We start from the raw sequence: 22,897 nt of genomic DNA on the forward strand, positions 1-22,897 counted from the left end.
TTCCATATTCTGCACTGGGAGGCTGGCTCAGCTCTCCATCAAGCCCCATGTCACAGGGAATTCTCCAAACATGGGTAGGGGTTTGAGCCAAACACGCAAAAAAGGCTTGCTGCAGAGTCACCACCCACCTTTACAGATGCAAAGAGTCACACAGTCACTATGGGGCCAGCGTGCAGATGTCCGCGGGCAGCAAGTGCCTCCCACCTCTCCTCCTCTCTCCAGCACTTGGGCTTTTCCTCAGCCTCCCCCATCTCCTACGCCCCACCCGGAAGCCAGTGCCAGCTCCCTCCATGCTCTTCCCAGAAAGTGCAAACAGGAAAGTTGAAGGGGCCATGCCGTGACTCTCAAAGCTCTGACAGAGAATTATGTCTCCCACAACAAGATGAATAGTAACCCTGTGTGTCTTTGAATAACTGACCCTGGAAAATAACCATCAAGCCAAAAGAAAAGTGTTCCTATTTTACCTCCAAGTGGCAGGTGAGTTGAAGACCACTGAAGGGCGTGGTGTATAAGACCTTCCCTCTAGCCTGTTCTAGCTGTGAAATTCTCCAAAATCGCTCACTTCTCAGAGGGAAGGCATCTTCCCATAAGGCCCTCAGTAAATGCACATAGATGGCCTGGAAGAGGACACCACTCTTGACCCACCGAGCTCAGGCTCACGGCACAGACCAGAATTACTGGTGCTTCTGCGGGTAAAACCGGTTGTTACCAGTTGTACTGATTTCTAGCACCAGAGACCTAGGACCGCAGAAATGGGATTGAGGGAGCTCCCCTCTCTAAGGAGTAGGGAAGGAGGAACAGTCTAGGAGTTGTGGAGGGTAAGGGAAGGGACCTCTCCTCAGTCCTCCTGGCTGCCCTCCTCCCGCCACATGCAGCTCACACCCCTGCTCCAGGAGGCAGCCGTGTCCAGACAGGCTGTCCTCCTCCTGAACTCCACCTGGCTTTGGGCTCATCCTCCCCGGACACTTCTGGCTGATGGCTCCCCACTCTCCAGCGGGTGTGCTTTAGCAGGAGGTGGCCAGGATGCTGCACCTGTGCTGAGCCTCAGGGAGTCTGAGTTCCAGAGACACCGCAAGGGCAGCAGAGCCTTAACCCAAAGATGCAAGAGCCCAGATGTTTCAGGAAGCTTGGAGGACAGAAAGGGAAAATCCTTTTGAGGAGAGGGCCGGGAGCTGAACCTCTCATGTGGCAGGCCACTGGGGAAGTGTGTGCCCAGCTTCTCAGAAGGTCAGTCCCAACCCTGCACAGCTGCCAGAAGCTAGCCAGATGGGGAAGGCGGCCAGGAGCGTGGTCTGACACCCAATGCACAGGGCCTGGGCCAGAGGCAGATGCTGCCATCTACATATACACATGCACATGTAAACACACACAAAGGTGTCCATGCACTCACAGATACACATGTGAAATCGCACAGGCATGTCAGGATGTCATATATACATGCACACATGCACACGTGTAAGCACCCAGGCACATACAGATACATTCATACACGTGCTCACATACACACACATGCACACACACAGCTGCTTCTGCTGTACGTGAGCTGCTGTGAGCTGTTTTGTTTTGTTTTGTTGTTGTTGTTTGAGACAGAGTTTCGCTCTTTGGCCCAGGCTAAAGTGACACAATCTTGGCTCACTGCAGCCTCCGCACCCCAAAGACAGGACACTTCTGTCTCAGCCTCCCAAGTAGCTGGGATTATAGGCGCCCGCCACCATGTCCGGCTAATTTTTGTATTTTTAGTAGAGATGAGGTTTCGCCATGTTGGCCAGGCTGGTCTCCAACTCCTGACCTCAGGTGATTGACACGCCTCGGCCCCCAAAGTGCTGGGATTACAAGCGTGAGCCACTGTGCCCGGTCCAGTTGTTTTCTGCTTCTTCAGTTAAAAGACTCATCCAGGCCAGGCGCGGTGGCTCAAGCCTGTAATCCCAGCACTTTGGGAGGCCGAGACGGGCGGATCACGAGGTCAGGAGATCGAGACCATCCTGGCTAACATGGTGAAACCCCATCTCTACTAAAATATACAAAAAACTAGCCGGGCGAGGTGGCGGGCGCCTGTATCCCAGCTACTCGGGAGGCTGAGGCAGGAGAATGGCGTAAACCCGGGAGGCGGAGCTTGCAGTGAGCTGAGATCCGGCCACTGCACTCCAGCCTGGGCGACAGAGCAAGACTCCGTCTCAAAAAAAAAAAAAGACTCATCCACTAGAATTGGCCACCTTGAAGCCATATTACATTGTGGTGGCCTTGACTTAAATGGAATTTCCTGCTTCTTCTCAAATGTATAATTCCTCTGAATTGAATATAAATTTCTTCATTTCTCTTCATTGACTTTCAAAGCTCTTCTTCCTTTTGATATAAAAAGTTTAGCCTTGTTCGAGCGATCTGGGATTTCCCTTACGTTACAGATTATTTCGTAAACAGAACACCCAGGCCCCTCCCGTCACGTCCTGGCTGGAGGTGAAACATTAAACAGAGATTTTAAAGCAGGGCTCTTTACTCCCTTCCTTCCTGGTTTGTGGCCGGGACACAGGGCAGCTCTGCTCCATCCAGCCTTTGTCCCCATGCTCTGGGTTTGGACCAAAACCTAAACACAGCAGGAGCTGACTGCCTGGGGCAAAGTGTAACACAGGCCATCCAAACAGCCCAGAGCCTAGATGCTAGAACCAAGCCTTGCTTTCCTCTGTCACTCAAGAAGTGTGCTCTACGCCAGCTCTTTAGTGAGGCTCTTGGAGGAAGTGTTGAAACACAGCTCTATTCATACATGTCTTTAAACAACTTTCACTAGCTCTGCAGCCAAAGGACTGGGCCTGCCAGGTTCCCGGCCTCTTGCAGGAGCACAGCACAGAGCCTCCTGAGCCTCGGCTCGGCTCTCCCCGACCCCGGCTCGCCTCTCCCCCATCCCCAGCTCAGCTCTCTCAGACCCCCAGCTTGGCTCTCCCCCATCCCTGGCTCGGCTCTCCCCACCCGCCAGGCCACTTTCCCCAAAGCCAGCGTCTCTCAGAAAGTCATCCTTAAAGGGCCGGGCGCGGTGGCTCAAGCCTGTAATCCCAGCACTTTGGGAGGCCGAGACGAGCAGATAACGAGGTCAGGAGATCGAGACCATCCTGGCTAACACGGTGTAACCCCGTCTCTACTAAAAAATACAAAAAACTAGCCGGGCGAGGTGGCGGGCGCCTGTAGTCTCAGCTACTCGGGAGGCTGAGGCAGGAGAATGGCGTAAACCCGGGAGGCGGAGCTTGCAGTGAGCTGAGATCCGGCCACTGCACTCCATCCTGGGCGACAGAGCAAGGCTCCGTCTCAAAAAAAAAAACAAAGAAAGTCATCCTTAAAGCTTTCCCTGCAGGTGGCCTGTGACTTGTAGAAGCTCACAAAAATCTCTTTTAAAGCCCCTTTTTTTTTGTTGTTTTGTTTTATTTTGAGACAGAGTCTCGCTCTGTTGCCCCGGCTGGAGTGCAGTGGTGTGATCTCCGCTTACTGCAACCTCCACCTCCTGGGTTCAAGTGATTCTCCTGCCTCAGCCCCCAGAGTAGCTGGGATTACAGGCAGCCTGTGACCATGCCTGGCTAATTTTTGTATTTTCAGTAGAGATGAGGTTTCCAGATAGATAGATAGATAGACAGATAGATAGATAGATAGATGAATGGATAGATAGATAGATCGATAATAGATAAATGAATGGATGGATGGATACATAGTGAGTACATAGGTAGATAGGTAGTAGAAAGAGAGAGAGAGAGAAACAGGATGAATATTTAGAAGGCCTGGGAGTGGGCAGAGAGCCTGGAAGGACACACATTAATACAAATAATATAAACTGAGTTGTTTTCTGGGCCCATAGGATCCTAGATAAATTTTAAAATATTCTTCTTTGAAGTGCTATTTCCTACACTTCCTACAGTGATCGTAGGATATTTTATATTCAGGAAAATGACATTTAAGATATAGTCAATGGACCATGGACCTTGGACAGATGGCGCAGCTGCCCTGTTTACAGTCTACACCGCATGCTCAACCCTTCCCCAGATCTACTCACTTTCGGAATGTGCTGCCTTCCACGTGGGAACCACACTGAGCGCCTTCCTGCCACTGATGTTGAATTGTCCATTTGCTCACGTCAGGGTCCAAGTGGCAAACCCACAGGGCACGGGTGGGATCCTGCAGTCTAGACAAAACCAAGGGGCACCCGTGGAGGCCACGCTGGGCTTCCCAATCCACATGCCGACCCGAAATGTGTTCTTGGCGCCTTTTCTCAGAAGACGGCCTATGGCGTTCTTCAGCTTCCTGGAGGGTCCCACGATGCTGGAGAAAACGGAGACCCAGCTCCAAAGGAGAATGTGGACTCTTAGTGGCTGGACAAAAGACCTTAGTCCGGACCTCAGGTACCCTGTGTTTCCCTAGCGGCCGCTCATCTGGACTCAGCCATCAGGACAGCGACCACACTGGCTCCAGCCACATGCGCTTCCAGACCCCTGTCCTCCAGCCATTGGGTAGAAGAGGGGCAGAGAAGGTCTCTGTGGCACAGAAGCACATCAGCAGGACCAGATCCAAACATTGCACCCTCCAGATTCCTCATCCTTCTGGCAGAGAGAAGCAGAGTCCCGGGAAGCCAAACCCCTACTTGACCCCTGACCCTGGAAATGCCTTGAACACCCCCAGGAGGCTGATTCCAGCCAGGCTGCCCTGGGCCCCTGCACTGGGAGAATTCCTTTCCGAGCTGCAGTACTTTGGGGTGGGAAGGAGCCGTTAGAAACTAGCCAAAGGCTCCTAGTTGCTTGGTTTTTCCTTTAGAAAACATTCGCTTTTATTTTAGCAGTTATTCAGAGCCAAACTTCATGAAAAAGGGAATAGAGTGGCATCGTGGGAGTACCCTTCTGCATAAAAATTAAGGTGTGATTACAAAGTAACAAAGCTAATCTTTTTTATTTCTTATGAACCAACTCTAATTGAAAAGCCGTGCAAAGCTGCTTGCTTCATGGCAGTGTTTCTGGGGTAAACGTGCAGTCAGCCAAGGGTGAATATCTTGAAGTTTAACATAAGCATAAGCTCCAGTTTGTTTTTGGTTGAAAAATAGTATCCTAACTGTTGAGGCACACCTTTGCAGTGGGACTCGGTAACAGCCCACGGGGTTCAGCCTGCCCGCTGCCTAAACAGCTGATTCATCCAGACAGGGGAATTGCAGTGGAGAAAGTCATTCACTCCGAGCCGGCTGTGCCGGAGACCAGAGTTTTATCATTCCTCAAATCAGTCTCCCCGAGCATTCGGGGGCAGAGTTCTTAAGGATAACTTGGTGGGTTGGGGGAAGCCAGTGAGCCTGGAATGCTGATTGATTGGTCAGGGATGAAATCATAGGGAGTTGAAGCTGTCTTCTTTTTTTTTTTTTTTTTTTGAGACGGAGTCTCGCTCTGTCACCCAGGCTGGAGTGCAGTGGCGCAATCTCACTCACTACAACCTCCGCCTCCCAGGTTCAAGCGATTCTCCTGCCTCAGCCTCCCGAGTAGCTGAGATTATAGGCACTGGCGCACCGCGCCCGGCTAATTTTTGGATTTTTAGTAGAGACGGGGTTTCTCTATATTGGCCAGGCTTGTGTCAAACTCCTGACCTCATGATCTGCCCACCTCGGCCTCCCAAAGTGCTGGGATTACAGGTGTGAGCCTGGGCAGAAGCTGGGCGGAAGCTGTCTTGCACTGAGTCAGTTCCTGAGTGGGGCCACAAGACCTGATGAGCCAGTTTATCGATCTGGGTGGTGCCAGCTGATCCATCAACTGCAGGGTCTGCAAAATATCTCAAGCACTGATCCTAGGAGCAATTTAGGGAGGGTCAGAATCTTGTAGCCTCCAGCTGCGTGACTCTTAAACCATAATTTCTAATCCTGTGGCTAATGTTAGTCTCGTCCCCAGGCAAAAAGGAGGTCTGCTTTGGGAAAGGGCTGTTACAGTCTTTGTCTAAACTATAAACTACAAACGCAGTTTCTCCCAAAGTTAGTTTGAGGAATGAACAAAGACAGCTTGGAGGTTAGAAGCAAGATGGGGCCCGTGAAGTTGACTCTCTTTCACTGTCTCAGTCATAATTTGGCCAAGGCGGTTTCAACTCCAGGAATGTGATCAAGCCCAGGTTCTGCTGATCCTCAACTTTGCCTGCTTATTTCTCCTCTGTTTTAAGTCAACAGTTTCTCCTGGTGATGCTGCGCTGGAAGGACGTTACAATGAAAAGCTTTTCCCATAATGAGATCTTAATCCTTGCTGAAAACGCTTTGCCATTCGCTGCATTTTAATGCTCTGGCACCACATGTCCCCTCTTTTCTTTTTGGGATAAAAGATGCCCTTGTCCCATGTCCTCAGCTGGTGTTTAGGGGTATGGAGCAAAAAGTGGGTGCCAGAGTTGAGATTCCAGGAGTGGAAAGTGGGGAGGGGCCTCTGCCCTCTGGAAACTGCCCAGATGGAGGCGGTGGTGAAGCGGTGGCCACGGCACATGCCGGCAAGGTTAGAGTCAGTTGGGGCTGAGCTAAGTGGGGCAGTGCAGGCACACCCGGAGTATCGGCAGCCGGGGTAGGAGTGAGACCTCTGCACTGAGCCATTTTCCTCCCTGGGAGCCACAGGGAGCCCTTAGTTACCAGCCTGGAGAGATCCTCTGCATTCGTCCATGCTAACCCCCTTGCTGTCTCTCTGTCACCAGTGGAAGGACTGAAAGTGGTGGAGATTGAGAAATGCAAGAGTGACATTAAGAAGATGAGGGAGGAGCTGGCGGCCAGAAGCAGCAGGTAGGGTCTGCGCTGGGGCCACGGGCGGCCGGGCCTGGTGAGGGCTCCCGTTCCAGTTGGGCTGGGGCTGTGGGCTTTGTTTCTCTAAAAGAAAGGCTGGTGCAGTTCGGTACAGTTCAGGCTTGGGAGAGTGCGGTCTGGAGGCAGCCACCTTGCTCGCGACCTGCTTGTCAGTGGCGTGACTTTCTTCTAACATAAGAGCACTTATGGGCCAGGTATGGTGGCTCACGCCTGTAATCCCAGCACTTTGGGAGGCCGAGGTGGGAGGATCACCTGAGGTCAGGAGTTCAATACCGGCTTGGCCAACATGGTGAAACCCCGTCTCTACTAAAAATACAAAAAGTAGCCAGGCATGGTGGCACATGCCTGTAACCCCAACTACTTGGGAAGCTGAGGCAGGAGAATCGCTTGAACCCAGGAGGTGGAGGTTGCAGTGACCTGAGACCGTGCCACTGCACTGCACCCTGGGCTCAACAGAGCAAGACTCTGTCTCAAAAAAAATAAAATTATCAAGTCTGTAATCCCAGCACTTTGGGAGGCCAAGACGGGCAGATCACGAGGTCAGGAGATCGAGACCATCCTGGCTAACACGGTGAAACCCCGTCTCTACTAAAAAATACAAAATCTAGCCAGGCGAGGTGGCGGGCGCCTGTGGTCCCAGCTACTCGGGAGGCTGAGGCAGGAGAATGGTGTAAACCCAGAAGGCGGAGCTTGCAGTCAGCTGAGATCCGGCCACTGCACTCCAGCCTGGGCAACAGAGCGAGACTCCGTCTCAAAAAAAAAAAAAAATTAAATAAAGTTTTTAAAAAGCACATACGGGAGATGGGGGCTGGGAAGACAACTTCACAGAAGAGGAGTCCTCCTCCTGCAGATCCAAGCCTTAGGAGCAATGTATCCAGCTTGGAATAAGTTGATATCTACTTTTAAAGACAGAACAACAAGAGGAAAAAGGCATTAGGGGAGGAGCCTCCTGGTGCCCCCAGGGAGCCGGTTTCCTGTGTGATATTCCCACTGGGTTGCATTCCAGCGAGGGCTCCAGCAGTGGGGAAACAGAAGTCATTCTCCTGGGAACAGGCATCCTTCACAGGCACTGCGGGAGGCCCAGTGAGCTGTGACTCGTGGGGAAAATGCCCCAGCCTCCACGATGCTGCCTCCAAAGTCCGTTGTACGTACAGCAGGACTCTTTACTGGAGCCAGGGTCAGGACAGGTGTGGATGAATCACATCCAAACTGGGGATGGAAATGCACGTAGTAGCAAAAAGACGGTGGTGACAATGAGCAGAGCGCACGCATTGAGCGCTTACTGTATGCAGGCGCTGTGCTGAGTGAGGAGCACACAGGACCCACTCACACCTCCGGGCTGTGCCTCCATGCCTGCTGGTGCCAGCCCAGAGGCCACAGGCATATGATGTGGCTCATGGTTCCCCAGAGTGCCACTGCCCGGCCTCAGCGGGATTTCATGGGGCCTGATGAACTGAGAAGCAGCCCTGTGCCATTGCACCAAATTGTCTCAGGGCCACCTGGTATGCTAACGATCATTCCCTGATTTTGAAACTGAGGGCAGTCTGCTTAGTGAGGGAGTGTGGCAGGTGGGAGGGTCTCAGAGGCACAAGGTGAGGGGAAAGCCGGCGGGCCTCGTCTGGTCCCCTCCAAGCCCTGGGGGCCTGGCCTCGGGGTGGGCACAGGGAGGAAGGCCGAGTGGAAGGAAGCACGCCTTGTCTGAGCCACATGAGAGCCTGTCCTATAGGGATGCCACGTGTCTGTCCTATGCACTGGTGGGCTCATTTGGAGTTAGGGATGTCTCAACCCAGTTGACTTAGGGGAAGTCAGGGCCATAGTTTGTGACCATGGAAAATTGTGAGTTAACAATCCATCTTCATCATTCCTGTGGTAGGAGGCTCTTTAAGGGATGAGAGACAGAGTTCCTCCTTTGTGAGCTGAGGAAGAGCTTCCAAGTTGCACACGGGCGGCCACACAGCCGGGGCCCCAAGGCTGGGACCGGGCTTGGCAGCCTCAAACATGCAGCACCTTTACCTGTGCGCCCTTGGCCATGGGCTCTATGTGGCTTAGTTCAGTGGCTATCCCCTGTGCCCCAGGTGTCATGGCTGCTTTGGCAGGAGGCTGGTGCTGCCTGACAGGGTTCCCCTCTGCCCAGAGCCAGGTGGGGATGGGCTGCCTCAAGCAGGGACTGCAGGTGTAGCAGGACCAGCCTTTCCAGCCCCACCAGCAGCACGAGGGGAAGAGGGACGAAAACTGAGTTCTAGTCTTCAGCCGGAAACCAGACTCCCCGAACAGTGGCCTCTGGGCTCCATATAGGTTGGGGAACTCCACCGCCCCAAGGGCTGTGTCTGGAGCCAGGCCATGCCTCCCAGAGCTCCCCCAGCTCCTCATCCACAACTGTGTGTCCCTGAGCACTTTCTGGAGGTATTTGTAGAATGCAGCCTCCTATCCCTTAAACAACTACATTTGCTGCCTACCCACAGCAGCAGGAGTGAGTAGTGAGGCAGCCTCCAGCCTCACAGGTCTTGCCCCTGCTGTTCCTGACAGGCACCTGCTCTGTAGAAAGCAAGGCGAGTGCCCGGATCACACGCCGCTCCTGGTGTGGTTTCTGGTGTGCACTGGTCCTGCAGGTCAGGTTGCAGGAATTATTTTTATCGAAGTCGTAGTCATTTCCTGGGGCTGCGTAACGAATTATCATAAACTGGGCAGTTGAAAACAATAGAAATGTATTGCCACATAGTTCTGGAGGCCACAAGTCCAAAATCAAGGTGCCAGCAGGCCCTGCCACCTCTGACGGCTCCAGGGGAGGGTCCTTCCTGGTCTCCCTTGGCCTCCGGTGGCTGCTGGTGGCTCCTTGGCTTGGGGATCTCTGCCTGCTTCTTCACCTGGTGCTCCCATCCGTTCTCTCCAAATTCCCCCTTTTTGTAAGGACGCCCATCCTATTGGAGTAGGGGTCACCTCCCTCCAGGATGACATCACCTTAACTACATCTACAACAGCCATGACCCCAAATGAGGTCACCCTCACAGGCAGCCGGGTTAGGACTTCAACATACGACTTTTGGAGGGAGATGTACTTCAGCCCATAACACACCACGTGGGAGGATAACACCGATTTCAGAGCACACAGAGGAAACCGCCAGGAACTCCAGTGAGACATCAGCCCCTAGGTGCCCGTCAGGCACGCCGGGCTGCGGGGAGCACTTGGGCCCATCTGAGTAACAGAGGTGCATCCGCACTTCCCCCAGGAGTACATTTTTAGAACCCACAGCGCCATAAACCAAAGAGAAGGAGACTTCCTGGCGCCCCGTCAGCTTCTGGAGGCGATGTTCTCAGCTGACAGCTCTGGCAGCCTCCTCTGTAGGTGAGAGACAGGTAAATGGGATTCTTGCATCCAAGACGGAACAGGGTAAAAATTCTCAGGCGTCATCGACACATTGAAAAAAACACAAAGTCAGCCTCCTGGGTTCTGGTCTAATCCCCAGCCATGTCACGTGCCCCAGGCCCTCGTCGCAGAGCCAGCAGCCCCCACACACGAAACCCCTTCCCGTTTCTCTATGTAGAAAGGAACTCAGGATAGAGACACTGAGCTGTTTGCGTTGTCTCTTTCGTCTTTGTCAACAGCAGAGGTACGTCTTACTTATGAGAGCCTGTAGCAGTGTGGGGACTTCCCTGGATGGCTGGGGAGAGGAGCTGCAAAAGGCGGGGGTGGGGGGTGGGGACCTTCCCGAGATGGCAGCCCAGCCAGAGGCCAGCGTTCTTGCCTCTGGGAAGAGAATAAAGACCCCAGACAGGGTGGAGGTAGCTCAGCCCCGTGCCACGCAAATGGCCAGTGTGAACCTGAAATGTGGAGCTACATTCAGCCCACATAGCACACCCCAGTGGGACCTCGGAGCCAGGGGTCTGGATCCACCAGAAGCTGCCCCTTGAGAATAGCAGTGGCATCAGGGTCCAGCACACAGCACCCGGGAGCAGGTGGCTGTCCCCTGACTCTCCCGAGTTAGGTTTCTCCTGTTTTTCCCTCAAAGAGGACAGAGGTCCAACTGCCAGCTCACATTTAGGGAAGGGGCAGGGGCAGGTCTACCCCAGGGGCCACGGCCACTCTGGCCCCCAGCACTGTGCCAGGCAGAGCAGAGCATGGAATGTGGGGTTCACCCAGAGCTGGGGAGCCTGCAGGAGCCTGGGGTAGCAACTGAGGGCTCAACATTCATCCCAAACAAATGGCCTTGCCCTCTGGCCTAAGCCCCGGGGAAGGGGGATGGAGACCCCACGAAATGAAAGCGAAAATAAGCTCCAAATAGGATGAAAAGAAAGAGCTCCGTGCCAGCTGGTCTGTTTGCTAAAGACGCTGGTTCCCATGGCAACGGGGCGCAGAGAGAGGGGCTGCCTGGCCAGGCAGGGTCAGCGGGCCCCAGCAGACCCTCCTCTGCTCCCAGCTCTGGGATCTGCAAGGAAACAGCGGGATTCCAGCAGTCGAACGGTCTTGCTTGGTGAAAATTTCCATAACCCTCCTGGAGAACGCAGGAGACTTACAGAGACAACACATGTGCGAATGTTTACACCAAAGAGGTTAAAAGCAGCAAAGAAATCATTATCGTGCCATCTATTTTTTTAACGACACAGAAAACGTTCGTGACTGCTCAGAAATGCGTAAATGGAATTTCTCGGTTACTGGATGACAATGGAAATCCTTTGATTGGTGCATTTTGTTGGTTGGTTTTGCTAATACTTTGCTGAATCTGTTAGCCTTCCCCCTTTCACATCAAACTGTGGCAGCAACTCTGACAGGTTTTGCAAGCATGAAGCAGAGGGAAGGACCACCAAATGGGTCTCTGTGGAGCGGTGGTTATCACCGGGAGGAGACGGCAGCATGCCGAGAAAATAACACTGAAGGTCCTTTTTCCAGAAAGGAAATAGAGCATTCTAGTTTTGAAAATAGCACAGGCTCATTGGAAAACCTCCAAACTATACTGATGGGAGTTGAAGAGTGGGCACCAATCATGACAGCACCCGGCAGTGTCCCCCCAGTTTAAACCTGGACATGAGGCCTTCCAGATGTTTTTTCTGTGTATAGATACCTTGTTTTGAAAAACAACTAAAACATGCTGTTTTGTAGTCTTTTTTTTACGAGTGACATTGTGAGCAATAAATAGATTAAATCTGAACCAGTGTACAGCTCATAGATTGTCCTGGAAGGCCACAATCAAGCACTCTTTAATTTTTTTATTTTTATTTATTTATTTTTTGAGACGGAGTCTCGCTCTGTCGCCCAGGCTGGAGTGCAGTGGCCAGATCTCAGCTCACTGCAACCTCTGCCTCCCAGGTTCATGCCATTCTCCTGCCTCAGCCTCCCGAGTAGCTGGGACTACAGGCGCCCGCCACCTCGCCCGGCTAGTTTTTTGTATTTTTTAGTAGAGATGGGGTTTCACCATGTTCGCCAGCATGGTCTCGATCTCCTGACCTCGTGATCCACCCGTCTCAGCCTCCCAAAGTGCTGGGATTACAGGCGTGAGCCACCGCGCCCGGCCTAAGCATTCTTTTTAAACCTCCCGAATGTGCTCTTTCTTCCCCGTAGCTTGGCATTTTTCGGCATTCGCTTTCAGTACATACTGTGCATGGCTCTCTTATTTTCCCTTCCCATGTAAAGTTCCCTCACTTGGCATGATATCCGTGATTATCCTCCCAATGGCATGATAGTCCATCACGTGGATACTCTGTGGTGATTTAAACCACTTCCCATTTTGGGACATTCGGGTGGCTTCTAGTAGGTCTTGTGTTTTTGTTACAACAGATCACGCCACAATGAATATCTGTGTGCGTAGAGCTGTTTGTTCCTGTTTAATTCTTGGCTTAAGATAAATTCCCCAGGATAGATACGTGGGCTTAAAGGATACGGATTTCTATATGACTCTCACTATGCAGTATTCAATGGCTCTCCCAGAAGATGGGGCTTTATTTACAAATCGCAGGAGCTTCTGCTGCATTCAGCTCCCTGAGTGCCCCCCAGCCTGGTGAATGTCACACAAGCCAGGCGTGACCCCCACCCACCGTCACCCAAGTACACAGGGAGCCTGTTCACTTCCAAGCAAACGCACAGCCCCAGGGGGTCCCCAGATCCGCCCAGCTCCCTGGTGCACTCTGCTGCAGAGGCCCAGGAGCGGCCAGACCTCCTGGGGCAGCTGCTCCTCATTCAGCCTCTGGGGACCATCCTGAAGCCAGCACACTGCCCAACCAGAAGGCGGCTTTCCTCCAAAACACGCCTGGCTCACTTTGCCCTGCTCCTACGTGGGATACCTCGATACCGAGTGCTAAACAAAAACAGAGTCAGACAGAAAACTCATCTGCTAAGGTTACATGCAGCAGGGAAAGTTGGAAACATTCTAAAAGTCCATCACTGGGGATTGGATTGCTAACGTGTGCTACGGCCACACCCTGGAGAAACTTGGAAAATGAAGCGAAGCCGTGTGGAGCAACTTGGGATGAGTTCATGATATGTTCGATGACAAAGCAGGTTGCAGCAGAGTGAATTTGGTGCAATTCCATCTTTGTTTAAAAGTACAAAGGGGCTGGGCGCAGTGACTCACGCCTGTAATCCCAACACTTTGGGAGACCAAGGCAGGAGGATCACTTGAAGTCAGGAGTTCAAGACCAGCCTGGCCAACATAGTGAAACCCCGTCTCTACTAAAAATACAAAAATTAGTTGGGTGTGGCACCACACACCGGTAATCCCAGCTACTCAGGAGGCTGAGGCACGAGAATCGCTTGAACTCGGGAGGCAGAGGTTGCAGTGAGCCAAGATTGCACCACTGCACTCCAGCCTGGGCGACAGAGTGAGACTCTGTCTCAAAAAAAAAAAGTGCAAAAGGGCGGGGTGCAGTGACTCACGCCTGTCATCCCAACACTTTGGGAGGCTGAGGCAGAAGGATCGTTTGAACCCAGGAGTTCAGGACCAGCCTGGGTAACATAGCAAGACCCCCATCTCTACAAAAAATTAAAATATTGTTAAAAGGTATAAGCGGCCACCCGTGTGTGTCCACACTTCAAAACATTCTGGAAAGATACACCAAACTATTAGAAGTGATTTCCAGAGTATGGGATTTAGGGAAGTAAGTGGGTAAAGTGAGGACTTTGGTTTTTATATTTTGGTTTGTTTTACTTTACTCCTGTGTTGTTTAGATTTTGAGAATAAGAATGTTTTCGTTTTGAAACCATTAGAAAAAGGTTTTTTAGAAGCTTATCTAAGAGAGAAGATAGCCCTCAACATCTGACTTTTTTTTCTTTTCTTTTTTTTTTTTTTTTTTGAGATGGAGTTTTGCTCTTGTTGCCCAGACTGGCCAGGCTGGCGTGCACTGGCGCAATCTCTGCTCACTGCAACCTCCGCCTCCTGGGTTCAGGTGATTCTCCTGCCTCAACCTCCCGAGTAGCTGGGATTACAGGTACACACCACCACGCCCAGCTAATTTTTGTATTTTTTTTTTTAATATATAGAGACGGGGTTTCACCATGTTGGCCAGGATGGTCTCAATCTCTTGACCTCGTGATCCTCCCGCCTCGGTCTCCCAAAGTGCTGGGATTACAGGCGTGAGCCACCGTGCCCGGCCCCAACATCTGACTTTCTGTGTGTTTTCCAAGAGCCCAGTGTGAGGTCAGAGGTCAGGCAGGTCCTCGGGGATTTTGCTTCGAATGGGTTGCTGCCGCCCTGACTCCTCTCCCATAGCAAATAAGACCACATGGGGCTTGGGGATTTCGGTTCATCCCTTGCTTTTGCTCTGCCGAGGGCTTCACCAGACTGAAACAGCAGGACCACAGCTCATCTCTGCTCCTTCTCTCTAGGACCAGCTGCCCCTGTAAGTACAGTTTTTTGGATAACCACAAGAAGTTGACTCCTCGACGCAATGTTCCCACTTACCCCAAGGTGAGACGAGATTCCGGCCCAGAAGAGGCTGTGGCTGTGTCCCCAGCCCCATGCCCAGCCCTGTGGCCCTGCGGCCAGACCCTGCTGTGTGCCCATTCTCATCAACAGCCCCTCCCAGCCCTGGGCTGCGCACGCTGCGGGTTACTCTAAGGCAAAGTATTTTTCCTCTGTGACATTTGTTGAGCAAAAGTGATCCCAGACCAGACCTTCCCCTGCAAGGCGATAATAGCTCTGTGCTACCGTCTGCCCGGGAGCTGACCTTGGTAAATGGGTTTCACACTCAAACGTTACTTTAAAAAACTTTAATGTTTAACTACATTTTTAAAACTCCACTACACTGGCCCTCCTCTCTGAGCAATTGTTAGTTGTCCTGGCAGTTTTGCTCTTTTGCACAAAAGTGTTCTTAGTTCTAAGAGAAGCTGTAACCTTGGTGAAGTAGCAATGGCGTTTTTGAAATAATGACAAAAGGAGGGTCTCAAGACGCTGGTCACCTGCTCAAAGCCTTCAGCTGGGAAGCAGGCAAAATCCCGGCCCACTTGATTTTTTATTTATTTTTTATTTTGGGGGGGTGGGGAAGGAGTTTCACTGTTGTCGCCCAGGCTGGAGTGCAGTGGCACGATCTCAGCTCACTGCAAAATCAGCCTCCTGGGTTCAAGCAATTCTGCCTCAGCCTCCCAAGTAGCTGGGATTACGGGTGCCCGTCACCATGCCGTTAATTTTTTTGTATTTTTTTTTAGTAGAGACAGGGTTTCACCATGTTGGCCAGGCTGGTCTGGAACTCGTGACCTGAGGTGATCCACCCACCTCAGCCTCCCAAAGTGCTGAGCCACTGCACCCGGCCCAGCACACCTGATTTGTAATGTGCTCTTGTGCTAAGATTCAGGGGGCACAGGTTCCACAGACAGCAGAGGCCTGGGCTGCACACAGGTGGGTTCTACTGCTGCCTGCGGTTCCAGCAATGGCACAGGCTTCCACAGCCTCCATGTGGGCCACTGGTGTCCATTAGTCAGTGATTCTATCCATGCAGGTCCAAACAGTGCCCTGGATATTGTCAGGTTCGGGGGGATTTTTTGGGTTTTTGGTTTTGTTTTTTTGAGACTGGGTCTCACTCTGTCACCCAGGCTGGAGTGCAATGGCACGATCTCAGCGAACTGCAACCTCTGCCTCTCGGGTTCAAGCAATTCTCCTGCCTCAGCCTCCTGAGTAGCTGGGATTACAGGCACCCACCGCCATGCCCGGCTAATTATTGTACTTTTAGTAGAGACGGCGTTTCACCACGTTGGCCAGGTTGGTCTTGAACTCCTGACCTCAGGTGATCCACCCACCTCGGCCTCCCAAAGTGCTGGGATTACAGGCGTGAGCCACTGTGCCCAGCCTCATCTGAGGTTTTTGAATGGGGACGAGTGCCTTTTTCCATTGGCAAATATGCCTCGCACTTCTCAGGATCCTGTCCCAGGGAGCCATGAAGCACAGCCTAGATCCAAAATAAAAGGTGGCAGCACTCCAGATCCGTCCCCTTATAAAAAAAAAAAAAAAAAACAAATATCCAATAAGACCTGGGAGAAGACAGTGTGTAATACCAAAGCGTGTTCTTGTCTTCTGTATAAAACCACAGCCTTCTGTCCTTGTGACAGCTTAACCTAAAGCCTGATGTCCTCAGAAGCAACCCCAGGCACCGGCCCCGTCAGCAGGCCTGCTCTTCTAGCTCTCAGCAGAAAGCAGGGATGGGTTCCTGATGGGAGCATCTCAGAGTAACTTCTTAGCTGGTGTTTGAATTTATGCCAAATGAATTTTACCCCCACACTTCACTTTATTGCCCTTTTTTATTATTTTTGAGACGGAGTCTCGCTCTGTTGCCCAGGCTGGAGTGCAGTGGCACGATCTCGGCTCACTGCAACCTCTGCCTCCCAGGTTCAAGCAATTCTCCCGCCTCAGCCTCCCAAGTAGCTGGGATTACAGGCACCCGCCATCATGCCTGGCTAATTTTTGTATTTTTGTAGAGACAGGATTCCACCATGTTGGCCAGGTTGGTCTTGAACTCCCGACCTCAGGTGATTGGCCTGCCTAGGCTTCCCAAAGCACTGGGATTACAAGCATGAGCCACCACGCCCAGCTACTGTCCATTCTATCATCAGGCTTGTTGAGGTCTAATTTACATGCAGTAAAGTTCTTTAGGTTTGCAGTACAGTTAATTTTAACAAATTTGTTTAGTCCTGTCACCTCCACCACAAGCGAGATATGGAACATTTCTGTCACCCCAAACCCTCCCCACTTCCCCCCTCGCCCTGCCTCCGGCATCCACTGATGGGATTTCTAGCCGCAGTGTTGGCCCTTTCCAGAAGGATGTGGCCTGTGAGTCTGACGCAGGTGCCTTAGAAAGAGAACGGGAGAAGCCAGGTGCGATGGCTCACGCCTGTAATCCCAACACTTTGGGAGGCCGAGGCTGGTGGATCACCTGAGGTCAGGAGTTCGAGACCAGCCTGGCCAGTATCGTGACAACCCTGTCTCTACTAAAATTACAAAAATTAGCTGGGCATGGTGGCGAGTGCCTGTAATCCCAGCTACTTGGGAGACTGAGGCATGAGAATCGCTTGAACCTGGGAGGCGGAGGTTGCCGTGAGCCAAGATTACTCCACTGCACTCCAGCCTGGGCAATGCAGCAAGCCTCCATCTCAAATAGAAAAGAAAGAAGGAGAACGGGAGAACGAGGAGAAACATCCCAGCATTCATATCGCCATCACAGTCCCCCGGCACCTGGTTAACACGGAACTCCTGTCCTTTCTAGTACCTGCTCTCTCCAGAGACTGTCGAGGCCCTGCGGAAGCCGACCTTTGATGTCTGGCTTTGGGAGCCCAACGAGGTAAGTGCGGGGCTTGCAGGCACCATGTCCCATGGGGAGGCAGCTCAGGATCGTGGACCCCAGTGTGACCACCCCTGTCACTCTTCCTCTTTCATGCTTTCTCCTCTTTTTAAAGACTGAAAAAAAAAAAAAAAAAAAAAACCCTTGCTTTGCTGGGTTTTAGTTGAAACTAATACTTGATAGCAGGGCCCAGGAGACCTCACAGCAAGGGGATTCTGTGCGTGGGGAGACAGCTGTCAGGGGCAGGGACCCTCCACCCAGGGCTCCTGATGGCGCCGGGCTCCCGGGGTCATCGGCTCACCCTGCAGACCCTCATGCGCGCGGGTGGCAGCCCAGTGCTGCAGAACGCCCATGCCAGGAGCAAATCTCTCCTGAAGGAAGGGGCCGTGGTCAGAGTGCTCTGCTCTGAGAGCAGTGTCTGCAAAGGCAAGGCACAGGCAGCCGGCTGTCCCGGATAAGTGGACATGTGGGATTCCGGGAACTGTGTCACCTTCTGCAGCAAGGCTTGAGGCCAGGAATTCCAGACCAGCCTGAGTGATATGGTTTGGCTGTATCCCCACCTAAATATCACCTGAATTGTCATAATCCCCACGTGTCAAGGGCAGGGCCAGGTGGAGGTCTTGAATTGTGGGGGCAGTTTTCCCCGTACTGTTCTCGTGATAGTAAGTCTCACAAGATCTGATGGTTTTATCAACGGGGGTTCCCCTGCACACGCTGTCTCGCCTGCCCCCGTGTAAGCGACTTTCTTCTTCTTTGCCATTCGCCGTAATTGTGAGGCCTCCCCAGCCATGTGGAGCTGTGAGTCCCTTAAGACTCTTTTTCTTTATAAGTTTCCCAGTCTCAGGTATGTCTTTATTGGCAGCGTGAGAACAGACTAATACTCTGGGCCACATCGCAAGACCTCGTCGCTCCAAAAAAAAAAAAAAAAGTGTTAAAATTCCTATTTGCTGAAAAGTACAAGAATGGGGAATTTTTGGTTTCATCTCATTGGCTAATAGACCCCATCTTTTCACACCCCAAAAAATGAAAAAGTTCCCTCATTGCAGACCTCGGACCCAGCTGTTTTCAACCCACCAAAATCTAAGGACATTTTCCTGCTTGTCAGCAGCACGGAGAATGCACAAGGCTCCTCAGCAGGCTCACCTGCGTTCTTTGACACCCTCGGCCACAGCGGTGTCTTCACAAAGGGCAGGAAGTGGGATCTTGCCTCTTGGCATCCCTGAGGCCGGGTTGCTGACACCTGGGGCACTGCCCTCTCCTAAGTGAACCTCTTTTACGCCCATGGTCTCCCAGCAGGAGAAAAACTGCAGCACCAGCCAGAAAAGCAAAGCTCCAGCCTCCACTCCCCACCCCAGTTCACCTGAGAAGAGCAGCAGGCAGCCAGTCCCAGGGGCTGCACTGCTGCAAACCTGCTCAAAACCTCCGGCCACCATGTGGCAACTTGCTCCTCAGCTCTGAGACAACAGGACCAGCGCACAGAGACGACAGAAGAGGCTTTAAATGTGCGGCGTGACTGTCTAGGTCAACGCACAAAAAGAAAGGGCTCCAGGTGTGAGAGAAGCAAGGAGTAAGAGGGAAAGCTTGGAAGAGATGTGTTGGAGCTGCTGGCCTGCAGCGGCTCCCAGGGTCCCTGCACAGCCGCTGAGATTGGGCAGAGCAAGTCCACAGCAAGCAGACACGGCAGACGGTTAGAGCACACTGTCTCGTGCTCCCAGCCTGTGGGTAAGCACCGCGCCTCAGCATCACGCAGAAAAATTACCCTCCCCAAAGTCATTTTGACCTCAGCCTGCTGGGAGGAAGAGCTAAGCCAGGGGCCACTGATGGCAAAGTGCCTGCATGGAAACCAGCACTTTCTGTCTTTTCTGCCACTTCTGCCAGGGAACCCTTTGAGTGTGGGCCATTGTGACTGGGGAGGTGGGGCTTGCCCCATGAAGTTGAGGGATCTGTGTCTCCATAATAGAAAGGCCACCTCTCTGTCCTCTGACTGCAGAGTGGATTCACAGCCATTCTTGGGGCTGGCAGGTGGGCAAGGTAGACGGCTCCCGGCAGCTGGACTCAGCCTCTGTGTGGCATCTCCCACGGCCCATGGCTTCTGCCCAGCAGATCTCAAGGGCACCCCAGGAGACCGATGAGGGTTCCAGTTCTTCCAGGAAGTATCTAGCTGCCTGCGTGTGAGAATGCAGAGATGCCCAAGACAGGACCCTTGGCCTCTGGCAGATCTGGGGATGCCAGGAATTTTGGAGTGTGAGTGGCAAAGAGGGACAACTAAAGGAACACACATGAAAACAGCCCACTCGGCCCCGCGAAACTGCGTCTGGCCGCCCATGAGGCAGCTGGCACTCAGAGAACGTCAGGGCTCCTAAGTGATCACCTCTCTTCCTTCCAGCATGGGCCACCCTGCCTTTCTCCGAGTGGCCCGACCCAGTGTCCTGCTCATCACAAACCAGATGGAGGACATGACTTCAGGCTGCTGTGTCCTCCCATCTCGTAGGGCCTCTGAGGGCCCAGGGCTGTGGTCTGTGAGCATGGCCTGCCTCTATCAAGTGCAGAGCTGGAAGGCTGCAGGAGCCTCCCCGTCATCTCATGAGTCCCCCACTCACGACCATGCAGCCCACTCAGACCAGGACTCGCCGCAGCACGCGGGAGCTGCTGGCTCACTCGCACCTGCCTGGGACTGAGGACTGACTGCACATGCAGCCACAGATGCATCCAGCCCTCCTGCCCCACAGCCTCCACAAAGGCCACATAAGTGGCACTAGGTGGCTCTGTCTACCCATCAGCGTCCCCTCTTGACTCTGATTTCACAGCAGACACATCTGCCTTTCAGGACTGCCTTGAGCAACATCTGGGCTGGTCAGGTGGAGAGTGAGGAGTTTCCAGGTTGCAGCTCCTATGGTCCTAAGGGCCGGCATCCAGGATGGTGGGGGGCCAGCAGCTCTGGGCAGTGAGGCCCCTGGCTGGGTGATCCAGGTGGCAGCTGACCAGTGGCCTGGGAGCCAGCCCTCCTGTCCTCACGTGGGGCCCCAGACTCCTGCCATTCTGAAGGGGCACCGTCTCCAAAAGTCAGTGCCATGCCCTGCACATTACCCAACCTACATCTGTACTGTCCCCCCAAGGGAAACGAGTGTGTGGTTCACGTGCTTTAAGGACGTTTCCCAGGTGACATTCCAAGCTCCCATCTGTGGCTGCATGTGCGGGAGTTTCCAGTTTTCCAGATGGATTTCCTGCGATGCCAGAGAACCCTCCGCCTCCTTCAGAGCCATCTCATCAATGCAGTGATCGTGAGCTTCGATTTACAAAAACTCGCCTCGCTTGCAGCATTTCCAGGTCTCACACACGGCGTAACAAGTAAAAATGGATTTTTGGGCAGCACGCCCTGTCCTAGTTTGCTGAGGCTGCCCTAACAAAATACCAGAGACTGGAGTGGCGTCAGCAGCAGAAGTCAGTTCCTCAGTTCTGGAGCTGGAAGTCCGGGATCAAGGTGCTGCCAGGTTTGGTTTCTCTGGAGGCCTCGGTCCCTGGCGTGCAGACGGCCGCTTTCTCGCTGGGTCCTCATGTGGCCTGTTCTCTTTGCACACACATGCTCTTCCTCCTCTTATGAAAACACCAGTCCTGTGGGACCAAGGCCTCACCCTGACTGGATGGAACCTTCATTACCTCTGTAAAGGCCCTGTCTCCAAATAGCTCATTGGGGCCGGGGCTTTACCTCATTGACCTGGGGGAGGGTGCAATTCAGTTCGTAACATGCCCTTTTGGGAAGAGAAGGTCAGGCAATGAGCAGACGCAGGCAGGAAGCCGTGCCGGGCTCCAGCAGGGATGGCCCAGTGCCCTGCACAAGCAGCAGGCAGCTGGGCTGGAGGTGGGCACAAGTGGGGGGCCCCGGGTGGAGGACGCCTGGCAGGTGCGTCTAAACTGCCCCTTTGCTGTACATCTTCCTTCTCACTGGGCTCCCCACCCAAGACCTGCTTTTTCCAGAAAGCAAAGCCCACTTTGGTCAAACTCTTGTTTTCAAAAATCACTTCATGTTTTCCTCCCTAAATTAGCTCCAGAGCACTGAGCTGTATTGAAATCGATCACCACAATGACAATAAATCCTCTTTGGGACTGAAAACAAAATCTATTTCAACTTGAACAGGGATATTGATAGAAGACAGGGCTCCGTGAAAAAGGGTTAGGAGTGGCTTGCCGGGGCAGGGACTCCATCTGAGCACTGCAGTTAAGACGTTCAAGTGTCTCCGGTCCCAGCAGGGCCCCAGATGAGCACAGTTCACCGTTTCTGGATGTAAATCATCAGAGCTTGTTTGATCCCCAACCTCGGGCAAGGAAAGGGTCTTTCTCTCTATGACACCACCTGTGCTCAGGTGTGCATCGGATGGAACTGTGTCCTAGAACCTCAGCTATGATATTGATCCACTGAGACTGTTTTCCGTGCGTAGAAATCAATACATCCCTTTTTGACGCAGTGTTTTCTGAAGGGATGTGCTCTCTCACCCAGGCGCCGTCCTTTCTTTCTTAGAATTCTCCTTGACTTCGGAACCGGCCCTCTACCCACCAGGAGACCCCCAGTATGCTCTCAAACCCCCACCCATCTGGGTGGCCTGGAAAGGCTGGTCCAAAGACCTCTCCTCCCTCTCCGGGGACTTTCTGGGAGGGGGAGAACCCACCTCCTGCCAACGGCCCTGCTGGCATTCCGAGGACGGCAGAGGGAGGGAAGCCAGGGGCTGGGGAGCCAGCCACACGACTGCTCGGTGCCCATCCTTCTCCTGTGCCCACAGATGCTGAGCTGCCTGGAGCACATGTACCACGACCTGGGGCTGGTCAGGGACTTCAGCATCAACCCCGTCACCCTCAGGAGGTGGCTGGTGAGTGCCAAACCCGCCTTCGGTTCTTCCTGGGCATGTGGTTTCATCCAGTTCCACAGGAATGGAGGGAATGGATTGCCAGGGCGCCTTCCTGATGGCACTGCACTCCCCGTGAGCAGAGACCACATTTCCCGGGCGCTCTGTGAAGACGCTCAGCCCGTCTCTGTTCTGCCTTCCACCAAAACCTTTACGCCCAAGCTCCTGCTCTGATGAGCAAGGAAATAGACTCTGCCATCACCAAGCGAAGCAGCATGTCCTAAAGCAGCGGTGTGTGGGAGCATGTGTGTGTGTGTGAGTATGGGGGTGTGGATGTGAGTGTGGGAGTGTGTGTGTGGGGTGTGGATGTGAGCATGTGGGGGTGTCTGTGTGAGTTTAGGGGTAGGTATGTGAATGTGGGGTGGGAGTGTGTGGGGTGGGAGTGGGAGTATGGATGTGTGTCTGTGTGTATCTGTGGGGTGTGTCTGTGTGCACATGTGTATCTGTGGATGTGGGGGTGTGTGTGAGGG

The 22,897-nt window shown here is 52.9% G+C and overlaps 1 protein-coding gene across 4 annotated transcripts in view; it reads left to right on the top strand.

Moving 5' to 3' along the window:
* PDE9A (phosphodiesterase 9A) overlaps positions 1 to 22,897 on the top strand; it is a 69,570-nt gene that overhangs the window by 30,038 nt on the left and 16,635 nt on the right. For 3 of the 4 annotated variants that reach the window (XM_017855210.1, XM_017855209.1, XM_017855212.1), the window contains 4 exons: positions 6,670 to 6,754; positions 14,588 to 14,669; positions 17,455 to 17,529; positions 22,305 to 22,391. In XM_017855210.1, the coding sequence (XP_017710699.1) occupies positions 6,723 to 6,754; positions 14,588 to 14,669; positions 17,455 to 17,529; positions 22,305 to 22,391 (276 nt within the window). In that variant the 5' untranslated portion in view covers positions 6,670 to 6,722. Of the gene's footprint in view, positions 1 to 4,817; positions 4,885 to 6,669; positions 6,755 to 14,587; positions 14,670 to 17,454; positions 17,530 to 22,304; positions 22,392 to 22,897 lie in introns of those variants that run through there. The other variant, XM_017855211.1, reaches the window with a different exon arrangement.

The sequence above is a fragment of the Rhinopithecus bieti genome, unplaced genomic scaffold (genome assembly GCF_001698545.2).
Source record: "Rhinopithecus bieti isolate Rb0 unplaced genomic scaffold, ASM169854v2 scaffold_40803, whole genome shotgun sequence".
Lineage (NCBI taxonomy): Eukaryota > Metazoa > Chordata > Mammalia > Primates > Cercopithecidae > Rhinopithecus > Rhinopithecus bieti.